Source organism: Podarcis raffonei, chromosome 3, assembly GCF_027172205.1.
Source record: "Podarcis raffonei isolate rPodRaf1 chromosome 3, rPodRaf1.pri, whole genome shotgun sequence".
Taxonomy (NCBI): domain Eukaryota; kingdom Metazoa; phylum Chordata; class Lepidosauria; order Squamata; family Lacertidae; genus Podarcis; species Podarcis raffonei.
The window spans coordinates 76,860,190-76,871,820 of record NC_070604.1 but is presented as its reverse complement, the minus strand read 5'-3'; the positions used below and the strand labels follow the sequence as shown (position 1 = coordinate 76,871,820).

At 39.7% G+C, this 11,631-nt stretch overlaps 1 protein-coding gene across 1 annotated transcript in view; it reads right to left on the bottom strand.

Annotated features, from left to right (window-relative positions):
* Positions 1-11,631, bottom strand: part of NUP133 (nucleoporin 133) — a 28,024-nt gene continuing 16,393 nt past the window's right edge. The window contains exons 20-26 of the mRNA XM_053382499.1: positions 11,215-11,373; positions 9,169-9,304; positions 7,904-8,022; positions 5,337-5,417; positions 4,532-4,596; positions 560-648; positions 1-233 (exon numbers count right to left, since the gene is read on the bottom strand). Coding sequence (XP_053238474.1) covers positions 97-233; positions 560-648; positions 4,532-4,596; positions 5,337-5,417; positions 7,904-8,022; positions 9,169-9,304; positions 11,215-11,373 — 786 coding nt within the window. The 3' untranslated portion in view covers positions 1-96. The remainder of the gene's footprint in view (positions 234-559; positions 649-4,531; positions 4,597-5,336; positions 5,418-7,903; positions 8,023-9,168; positions 9,305-11,214; positions 11,374-11,631) is intronic.

Here is an 11,631-nt window from a genome sequence, read left to right as displayed (position 1 = left end):
TTCTTAGTTAACATAAAGATTTTATTGCAAAAAAAATTAAAAAGTGTACAAAAAGTTCATTCTTTAGAAATGGTCTTTCTAAAATTCAGAATTCTCTCAGGTCTGCCTGTAGACATAAAGTTCGTAATTTGCTTTAAGTACAAATTCTAAGTACGGTTTGCATGTTAAGTGTTCAAGTTCATCTGCTTGCATTAAGTCTTTTACCCCAGGTAGATATTCGCTGAGCTGAATTCCTAAAACAGAAAGAAGTTATTAGCTACTGTAAACTGCAAACGTTGAGTGATCATTGAAATGCGTACCTACATTTCAGAATAACTTGTCTAGGCCCAAGATACAGTGATAATTTTTCCAAGCACTATCATCAATGGGTAAGTTTTATTTTCAAACCACATTTGGCAATTCCCTTCTGCCCTTAGCAAACCATGCCTTATTTTCAATTTTGCCTGCTGTGTTTATATCTTGACTACTAATGATATTAACGCCATTTGATGTAAATATATGTAAAGCAGAGAACTCACAAAAACCTATTTCTGAGCATATTTCACACAACAATATTTACCTTCTTTGAACAGCTTTTGTAGAATTTTCACAAATATGCTGTCTTTAGATGCTTCAATTGGATCATCTTTGCCTTCTGAACTACACCAACTGTAACCAAAAAATAAAAGTTAGTACAAATAGAATATATATTTAAAAAAACAAATATATACAGTATTAAATCAGAACCCCCAGTGTCACTTTGTGTGTATTTTGATTATTTGCAGATATTGTGTATCCTTTACTCAATTTCACATCTTTCAAGGCCGTACAGTATTAAGAATGCTAAAATGTATATGCTACTTGACAAAGATTAAAGTAAAAAATAATAATTATATGTGCCTCACTATGGATAAAATTTTTGTTACAACTAATAAGCTGCACTTCCAAACACTGCAGGATATATACATAGAGGTGTTAGTACTGGGCTGTACCCTGTAGTGGGATTAGCAAATTTTTCAGAGTGGCCTATGCCACAGAAAGACTTATCAAGTATTAGAAATGGTGTGCGGTTTGCACAACCAGCTTTTTTATTTCAATATACCTTCCGATACAGTGTTGTTGCATTATACAAACAGCATCCATGCTCCAAAACATTGTCAACGGAGGAAATGTCCTATTAGCACATTAACTCAACTATCAGCCTTAATCTGCCCTATAAGGAGGTTTTCAGAAGTGTCTCATTTGGCAGGATGCTGGACCAAGAGAACTCTGAAATCATGTTTAGCGTTCCATTTCAATACAATCAATAAATCCATTTAGCATGTCTTTCAGTAATGCATTTTTTAAAGCATTGTCAAAACCTTTGCAGAAAGAAGACCTTCCTTAACTTCCCTTGCCACTACCATTTACAATAAGAATTTCCTAGGTAGGTGAAAATGGATGCGTTAAACAACTAAGCATGCTGGGAAAAGGATCTATTTCCCTACAACTTCCTTTGCATTTCTATTCGCTACTTCACCTTCATGAGGAGGGCACAAAATGTAAGAGAGAAACACAGTCCACTACCATATAAGGAAGTCACCAAGTGTTCCCCACAAGCCTCAGGGTACTACCCAAGAATTCAGTTGCCATATATAGCTATGAAGCAGGGATGCATAAAGGATTATGCATAATTATGCACATTCCTGAAGAACAGGTAGTTCAAAGTGTCCAATGCAATGATTTGAAGATGCATCAAAACTCAAGATGACATTATTCTCATAAATAAGGATTATTCTTGCATAGCTATTTTATCTAAAGCTCAATCAATTGGGCATATCTATTGAAATGCTAAACATGCTATTCAAATGAATATCAGTTTCCAACAAATGTTTCGGCTGCCAACTTGGATATCAAACCTTGACAGATTTATATTTAACTTTGTTCGCTCAGAGTTTATATACTATTTGTGCATAGTGATCCCTGTTCAGTGAATCCTTAAATTGTTCTCAGTATAGGAGGAGAAATAATTAACTCCAAAATCCTAAACATTCCATGAAGCTAGAGAGAACTGACTTCTGAGTAAATCTGCACAGACTGGGCTTCAAAGGGGTTCACAGATTTCTTTAGTGTTCGGAATAAGTGTACCTCAGATATTCACTCAAATGTCTGAAGGTAGAAACAGCAGCTTACTCTTGCAAAGACTTAGGGGTTTAGCCAGCTAAGCAAGTTTGAAACACAGTGTTGATTTATTCCATCATTTATGCTTTAGAGACTGAGTATTGTTTTAGAAGCTGACTAGTTTTTGAAAATTAAAAGGTGGGATATGGGGGTATTCATTTGTCATAGGGGCTGTCCGGAACAACCTGCAAACAGGCATGTTCTAAACACCTTCTGACACAAATACCAAAACACACACCTTCAACTGTCTCTTGATTTAGAGCCAATAACGTTTAGTTCAAATGCTATTGTAACTGCAGGCAATTCCTTAAATGGAACATTTAAGGCCACATACAGCCTCCTGGGCCACTCCATTTGGCCCACTGACCTCTCCTCCCATGCCCTGCCCACACTATAGCACCATTTTCCCACTACTTGGTTGTTTCTGCCAACCAGCTAAGTAGTGAGGTGTGGCAGGTCATGAAACCCAAGTTCTCACCCCTGGTGCCCAAGTGATCAGTGATGGCTGAGTTGCGAGAAAAAGGGGCCTGCTGCCGAGGGAAAAATAAATCTCTCTATCGGAAGCCTGCTGTGTTTCCATGTTGTGCCCTTAGAGAAAGAAGCCTATTTCAAAGCATGTAGTATGGAACACAAGCAAGCTGTCAATGGAGAAAGATATTTGACCCCACCCACTGCTGGCTTGTGGTTCCTCCAGATTCCCCCATGATGGAAAGTGGCTCTAGGGCTGGGAAAGGTTTACTACCCATGATGTAGCATATTATCATGAAGAAAATGCAATCAACGATCATCTGAAGTGTAAAAGAAATGTGCCATTGCTGTGCCGTTGGCCAGAGAACCAAAAAAAGCTGGCTTGGCATAATAGTTAAGAGATTCTAGTTGCCCACAGTTTAAGTCTCATCCCTGCCAAAACCTGTTGGGTATCCTTAGGTAATCTTAATTTAACCCCCCATCTGTAACAGGAGGGGAATTATTAGCTTCTCTGAGGGCTACTGAGGATGACCAGGTTCACACATCATATTAAACTATGGTTTACTGTGAATGTGCAGTGTGCACTTGCATACTACTGAAGTTGCAGTCTTCCTGCTTCCTGCTGGGAAACAAACTATGGCCTGGCTTGTCACCTTGTCCAAACCCAGGCTGAGGGTTTGTTCACCCCAACCAACCAGGAGTAGTAAAACGTAAGGACAAAATTTGTTTGGAGAGACACAAATCATGAGCCTACGCAGACAACCTATTATGGATGTGTTTTCAATAGAGAACAGTTCTGTCTAAAGTGCATCTTCCCCGTAGCTATACAACCTGCTAGTATAATTTGAGAGGCACCACACCCCATATTAACTTGCCAGTTCTTTATCATCATTTGCCAAGACCCTTTGACATGCACCTCCTCAATTAGACGTAAGATCATCAAGGGACAGTCTTGGCATTCTTTGCAGTGATGCCCTGGTTGTGGAATGCTCTCCCTCAAGAATTTTGCCTGGCACCCACACTGCTATGATTTACTGATTTAACCAATAATATTGTAGTCACTTAAAAGTTTTATCTGCTATCTTGTTTTTGCACTTTAAAAAATATTTTATGCTGTACACCAGGGGTGGGCAGAAGGTAGACCAGAATGTCCTGGTAGATCTCTGGGTGATCTGCAATAGATCAGCAAGGATTTTTGACTCCTACCTGTTTAACAATAACACAACAAAATAACCCCTTGGGGGGGAAAAACTTGGTAACTAGGAATAGATTTTTGTATGGAAAGATTGTGAGCTCAGCCTCACTTCTAATACTCAAAACAAATCCCTGTCCTCAACAGCTGCTTAGAGGCAATGTGTTCTTCAATTCTAAGCTCATGTATTTTACACTTTGCTCCGGTCAGTGGATCTCAGGGTTCCAGTAACACACAAAGTAGATCCTGCAAGCCTCAAGTCTGCCCTCCCCTGCTGTACAATACCCTGAAATCTGATACAATGAAGTGTGACATAAACATGTTTCGAAGAAAATATTCAATCTGGTATAAGCAGCTGGGAAAACTACAAATTTTAACAGAATATGAAGTGTACTAACAAGTTTTTATACAATGGCTACAGAAAGAAGGGAGGGAGAGGAAGCAGGACCACCCCATCAGCTCTTTTATTTGAGTTCTATTTTTCTCCTCTCCCTAATTGTTTCCATTCAAGCTGGTTTGATTGTTATAAAATAGCTGTTGTAAATTTAAGACCCGAGCTTGGTTATTTTCCCCTTCCTCTGTCATCGCGTTTTCCTTTTGTGTTATGTCTTTTAGATTGTAAGCCTACATGTAGGAACTGTCTTTGTTATTGAGTTTATGTGAGCTGCATTCTTTACAGCCAAAAAGTGGGGACAAAAATGCTTTAAACAAACAAATAAATAGCTTGCTTACCTATCTCTTAAAAGAGCTTTGCAAAGTATTTTAAGTTTAAGGTCATTTATGTCCACTTCCTCATCCTTCATTCAAAGGAAAAAAAGAAAGAAAAGAAATATTAAATTGCATTGGAGATTGTAGAGAAACACACATTATGCATTGTGATTATATCCAAAGTCAATAGTTCACAAGCTAAAAACATGACCAGAAGTAAGAAAGAGGGACAATTTTCAAGGGTATGGGCCAGAAAATAGCTTTTTGATGTATGTCTGAAAATGGATTATGACGATGGGGAAAAGAGGGGAATCTACAGAAAAAAAGACTTATTTATGCCTTTTATTTATTAAAATATGCCTTTTATTTCAGCATAGCCAAGCATATAGACACTTTGCACAAGAGTCTCTTAAGAACAAGAATAAAAACTGTTTTTCCTCTTGGCCACAGACAGAAATACCAGACTGGGAAAACTGTGGGAGGATGAAGAAGGAAAGCAAGAAGATGCAAAGCCATGTGCTTTCTAAACAAGAACAGATCAGAAAGAACGAAAGAACTGATATGAACTGATATTTGACTGAAGGCATCACTAAAACTGAGTCACAGTCTTCAGTTTCAGTTTTTATGTTTTCACAGGTTTAGCCCTCCATTATTGTTTTAAAAGATGGCCAATAAGTCACGCAGTTGGTATTAGATGGGACTTCAGTATTTTGGTAGCTGAGAAATAAGAGGTTATGTTTGTTTATTTTTTACAGATGGGGGAGGGGACTTCAGTTAGACTGAAAAACATCCTGGTTCAGAGATCACCAAAACTCATTCATTTTCATACCTCATCAATATACTCCAGCAGATCGAGTGCCTTCTTGAAGTCATATTCATTAGCCCTTCTGTTCTCAGGGGATATGTACAACTATTGTATGAAAGATGGAAGGACAACATTATTTTTAGACTCCAAAACAGTGTAATTGATCTTGTTAAGAACTCCTTGTGGGAAGACCATTCTGGATTCTAACTCATGTGACTGTTGACTGAAATATGCCTTCATTCAGCTGTAGGCATTTTTATAGTAAGGAAGAGAGTCGGGGTTTTAGAAAGGCATTCCACCAATATTACAATGGAAAGATTACACTGCCTATAAGGTTGCTATATGATCGGCTCAAATTTACAAACCATTTAAGGCTTTGGCATTCCTAGCCTATTGTGGTAGGAACATAGTTCCACAAATAAGTACTCTGTTACAGAAGAGCTCAGTGGCAAAGCATCTGTTTGGGCTGCAGGAGGCTCAAGGTCCAATCCCAGCATTTCCAGGCAGGGCTGGGAAAGACCTCTGCCTGAAAACAACACTGAGCTAGATGGACCGAGGGTCTAATTCAGGAAAAGACAGCTTCCTATGTGCAAAAAATAAAAATAAAAAAATCATCTGCAATATTCTGGAAATACCTGCAAAGAAGACATGCATATTTAATAGAGTAAACGCTCAACTGACATGGGGGTTAAGTTCTGGGGATCACACCTAAAGCCAAAATTGCTTATAATCACAAAACATTGGGTGCAATGGTGGGTGGGATTGCCAAAGACTCCCCCCCCCAGACCTGTCCCCTTTCTATTTATTATTATTATTTGCCAAGAACATAAATAACATAAACATTTAGCTTGGATGTACACAAGCTAAATGTCTGTAAGTTGTGGGACTGTTTGAATTAAGATCCAGAAGTATGGTTGCAGTCACACAAGTTAAGCTATGGTTCAGCACAATGAGGAGCTTTGTTCAGATTATAGCTGTTTCTTTTTTAAAAAAAGTTCCTAAACTTGAATGACACCAGGGTCAGAAAGGAAAGGCCTTGCTGATAGAAGAAATAAAAAGCTGGGTCTGGCTGTGATCCAGGCTGGAAGATTATTAGGGGGCATCAGAGCTGCCTGGCTTTAGCACAGCTGTTAAAGAAACTCCTCCCCCCTTTCTGCTTACAGAGACTTCTTCTGTAATACCATTGTAATGCCTAAACACCAAAACATTTGGACTCCTGTTTGCCTCCCAGGATGGACTTCATGGAATGCGGAGGCAGAAAAGGAAAAAAGCCCTTATATATGTAATACTTTTACTAGGGGTTTTCATTCATAAAAACATATGCACACAATTTGCCACACCTGTCTATCCTTCTGGTTTCCTTAATTCAAAGGACTAAAAAGTGTATTTACCAAGAAACTGTTTATAAGCTTAGCTCAATGGTGTCCCAGTCTCCGACTATCATCAAAAAAGTGTAAGTGGATTTGATGAACATTCCTAGTCACAGATCTTGCCACAAAGCAAGCACAGATTAGTGCTCTAATAACCCATGAACTGCGTGTATCATCAAAACCCACTGCATAAGGCATCTGGATATGGTGGCAGAGGACAATGTCTATGTAAGAGTATAGCCAACTCATCTGAAACAGGATACGTTCCTGGTATTTGAGGCACAAAATAATTTAACCCAAACACCACCATTCGTCCAAGGAGCTGAGAGCATTATACATGGTTTGCTCCCCATTTTATCACAGCAAACCTATGAGGTATGTTAGCACTGAAGATTAACTCTTTTGACTCAAACTGCACAGCAGACTCCCTACCAAAATTTCCTGAATTTATTTTGTTTGTGTTGGCGAGGTCACTAAGATTTGCAATACAAAGGAGTCAGGACAGACTCAGGGCAGCTTCATTGAGCTGTATCTAATAGTGACTCTGTGGCAGCAGAAAGCACTTCTACTCAAGCAAGGCAGGGTACTCAGTATCTATCACAAGAACAGTATCTAACACACAAATTGTCTAGCCATCCCTCCCTCCCTGGGGTGTGGAAGTTCCAGCACACGAGCCAGTCTGGGCCTGCCAGGGGGTCCAATTTGAGCCAAGAGCCCATTTTCTCCAAACCATGCCCATCAACTGACATCACTGGTGATGTCAGCTGATAGACAGGACCTTCTTGGACAGCCCACCTCCACTGATTCCTTCAATCTCTAAAAAAGCTCAGCCTTGTGCAGGGAGTGAAAGCTGCAGACAAGTTTTTTCCTTCATTGTGGCACGATGGAGCAGTCCCTGCCAGAGCTGATGTCTGCTTTATGGAGACACTGGCTCTGAGAGACTGCTCCATCACACAGCAATGAAGAAAGACGGCTGCAAAGAGCACTGTAAGCACAAGTGATTTTGACTGGTGAGCGTGGCAATTCACCCATCAATTGTGATGCCACAGTGATGCCATGGGGCTGCCGAGTTGTCTGCTGGGGTCGGGATCAAAGCATGGCCCATTTTCATCCAGTCATTTTACCCAATATTATTCAGGAACACAAAACCACATTAGAGAAGAGTCTTTCGACAGAGTAGCTCAGAAATTCAATAACGGTAGGACACTTAGTAGTACATACCTCAATCAGCTGTGGAGCACTTAACACTGGCATTTCATTGAGATTTAATTTTTTCTCATCCAGCAGCTGCTCAGGTAGAGTCTCTTGGTGTAGCAGAAAGCGCTCTTGTTCAGTAATTTCTTGTATACATGAAATAAAAAGCACAGCACAAATTACTACAATTCCCGAGTACAAAGAAAGTATTATTTAACTAAGTATGAATATTCCATCACGCTCTAGGTTTTCAGTGAGCCCAAAGACCAGTAGCTCCACCTCCACCGGTAACCTGCCAGTTTGTTTAGTAGCCAGACAGACCACTTGCTACAAATCCCCTTCACTTCTTGGCAAACAACTGGATGGCTAGTTGGAGGGAGGATTTTGATAAGAAGCTTTTATTTTCTGACCTCTAGCATAGAACATAAAGGCCACCACCACCACCACCACCCCTAAAAGTGGTGGGAAGTCTACCTACAAGATCCCAAGGGAGGGAATTCTGTCCATGTATTCAGAAAAACTTGTAAATGACAGCCCTTGCCATGTGCTACCTCCCAAGTTATTGATAGTCATGTCAAAAGCAGGCAGCAAAAATGACACGTTTTCATGATAGTGGACCTTTCATGATAGTGGACCTGCTCCCCCCCCCCCCACATTTCTGCACCACGATTCCTTAATATCCTAGTGATCATTCTCAAAAAGGGCAGGTTGTTTAAAAAGCAATATACACATTATAGTTACATTACAAGGTGGTGTCATCTACTAGCTAAACATCAACACCCACTGAATTAACCCCTTACTTCAAGTGCTGCACACCTTACTGGAGAAACATCAGAAAGATGGAAAACTTTCACATTCAACCACAACAGTAATTGTTCATAGATACAGTGGTACCTCGGGTTACATACGCTTCAGGTTACAGACTCCTCTAACCCAGAAATAGTACCTCGGGTTAAGAACTTTGCTTCAGGATGAGAACAGAAATTGTTCTCCAGCAGCGCGGCAGCAGCAGGAGGCCCCATTAGCTAAAGTGGTGCTTCAGGTTAAGAACAGACCTCCGGAACGAATTTACTTAACCCGAGGTACCACTGTACCTGTATTAATTTGTTGTGTGTGGCAGCCAAGAATTTCAGTGGGGAACTGACAAACTGCTTTGGAAACTAAAGCTCTGTCATTGGTGTCTCAACCACCATACTGCTGGCATCACAATTGACCTTGCAGATCTAATAAATTAAGGGGTATCTTCATATAGAGAAAACTTACTTTAAACTTTGCAATGGAAAAAATAGTACCTTCAATTTTCTCATTCTGCATCACTTCTGATACATCAGAAGCCAGTAGAGACAGTTTACACAGGCCAAGAAGAGTTTTCTTCTTTGCAAAGTACCGAGTTTCTGTATTTGCTAAATTCTGGAGTGTTCGGTTAGCCTAACATTGACAAAAAATACTTTTAATATTTCAAGTGACACAAAGCTCAACATGTAAGTTTATTTACACACACACACAGACATAACAGGGACATTAGTAATTTGCATGATGATTATATATTATTATTATTTCATAAACATGTTCAAATTCTGATATGGCCAAGGAGAATTTTCTTCTACAGTGAACAATTTTATATAACTCTGGGAATAACAACATGCAAAAGGCAAGAGAGGGAAGATGTTAAACAGCTGCACTACAGGACACACGTTAAAAGTCACTGAAAATAGAAATGGTATCAAAGCAAGTCTATTATGAAGAAATGGTATTTTAGGAATACATCGATTTCAGGTAAATATTTCTATTATGTTTCTTCAAACAAAGCTCTAAAGAGAATTCACACCCCAGTATTGTGAATGGTGGTGACCATTTTAGGCATGTCCAATTGACATGCAATCACCAATGTGTGAGTCCTTTTGGACCAGGAAGAGGGCAGAATGGGGGTGTAATGGGGCGGGTTGATGCTCATTCCACTGGCTCTCATGGGGGCCAGGAGTAGAAACACTGTACGAAATGGTCGCCTCCTGCAATTATAATGCTAAGAAAGAAGAGAAACTCACTAAAATAGTGACTGGATCTACCAGAATAAGGAAAAGGAAAAGAGGAAAGATATCACAAAAACAGTTGCTTGCTAAAATATCTGATTTTATAACTTGTCCAGTATTTAGGCTGGGAAGTTGTTGTTTTTGTAAAAAAAGTTAAGTTATATTTTGCACTTTTAACAAATAAAACAAAACAAAGACATTCATTTGTCTAACTTGGACCCAACAGATTAATATTTACAAAGCTATCAGAATCACCTCAGTGAAGAAAGAAAACTGCAGAATGCTAGGTCACTTAAGTTCTAGAAATATTTGATGAGATTACAAATTACCTCTGTGTCAAGATTTCAAAGAACAGAATTGCCTCCTATGCATATTATTTTTACTTTACATGGGGTAAGAGCCAGAGATACACAGGAACAGAATAAAACTCTGATAACAGTGTTGTTCTAATAAAATAATAATAATAATAATAATAATAATAATAATAATAATAATAATAAAAATTTTATTTATATCCCGCCCTCCCCAGCCGAAGCCGGGCTCAGGGCGGCTAACAACAATAAAACAATACAAAAGTACAACACAAACAACACTCTAAAATCATTCATTATAAAATTAATTAAATTCAAGCCACTGGCCACCATCGGGCCAGAGCTCCGCGAAGATTGACGAGGGAGGGAGTCAGGCTTTGCCCTGGCCAAAGGCCTGGCGGAACAGCTCTGTCTTGCAGGCCCTGCGGAAAGATGTCAAGTCCCGCAGGGCCCTAGTCTCTTGTGACAGAGTGTTCCACCAGGTCGGAGCCACAGCCGAAAAAGCCCTGGCTCTAGTTGAGGCCAGCCTAACTTCTCTGTGGCCTGGGACCTTCAAGATGTTTTTATTTGAAGACCGTAAGTTTCTCTGTTCTACAGTTCTACAAACTGTTGTGGAAAAACTATTGGAAAACTCAGCACAACACAGCAGAAGGCAAAAGGATATGCAATGCATTGTGCTAGCACACATTGTGGGAAGCGGTGCAGGTCTTCGTAGGAGATGCTGAACAAAGCTATGCACTATCAGAGGCACACTGCTGGTTTTCAGTTTTCTTTTGTTGTGCATGTAACTTGTGCCAAGTCAGGAAAAGCTGTTCTGCTTGAAGAATCCCACTAAAATGGTAGGTGCAAATACACAGAGGTCTCCACTTGTTCCTTAGATTAACAAAGTGGGGTACCTGTGTACAGTCAGTCACATTCTCTAGCTCTGCAAGGGGTCTCTACCGAGGGCAGAGCAACTACCCATTACAAATACTTTGCTTTTTTTATAAAGCCTTACCTTTTCAAAATCATTGCTGTTGATGTCGTGTAGCCAGCTGAGTTGCTCATGAGCTTGCAAGAAGCTGGCCAACTGGCCATGCTGAGCAATGGGCTGTGATAACAGCTTTCCCCGTTTTCCTTTTTCCAAATACCAACGGAAGAGGAAATCTGAAAAATTCTAAAAGTAGCAAGAATGCGGTCAAGCTTGCAAGACTGCAACTTGTGTTAAAAATAATAATCTAAAAATGTAAACATTTTAGCCAAATGGGACAAGTTTTAACATTCCAGCATAGAAAATACTTATAAAAGTTCTGCCACTTGTTTCACACATCAGTGAAGAAATAGCTGTTTACAATGGGGTCCCCTTCACCATTCCATATACCAAAGTTGACCAGATTGACAGATGAAACTCACTGCAACACATAAGTCATGGAGC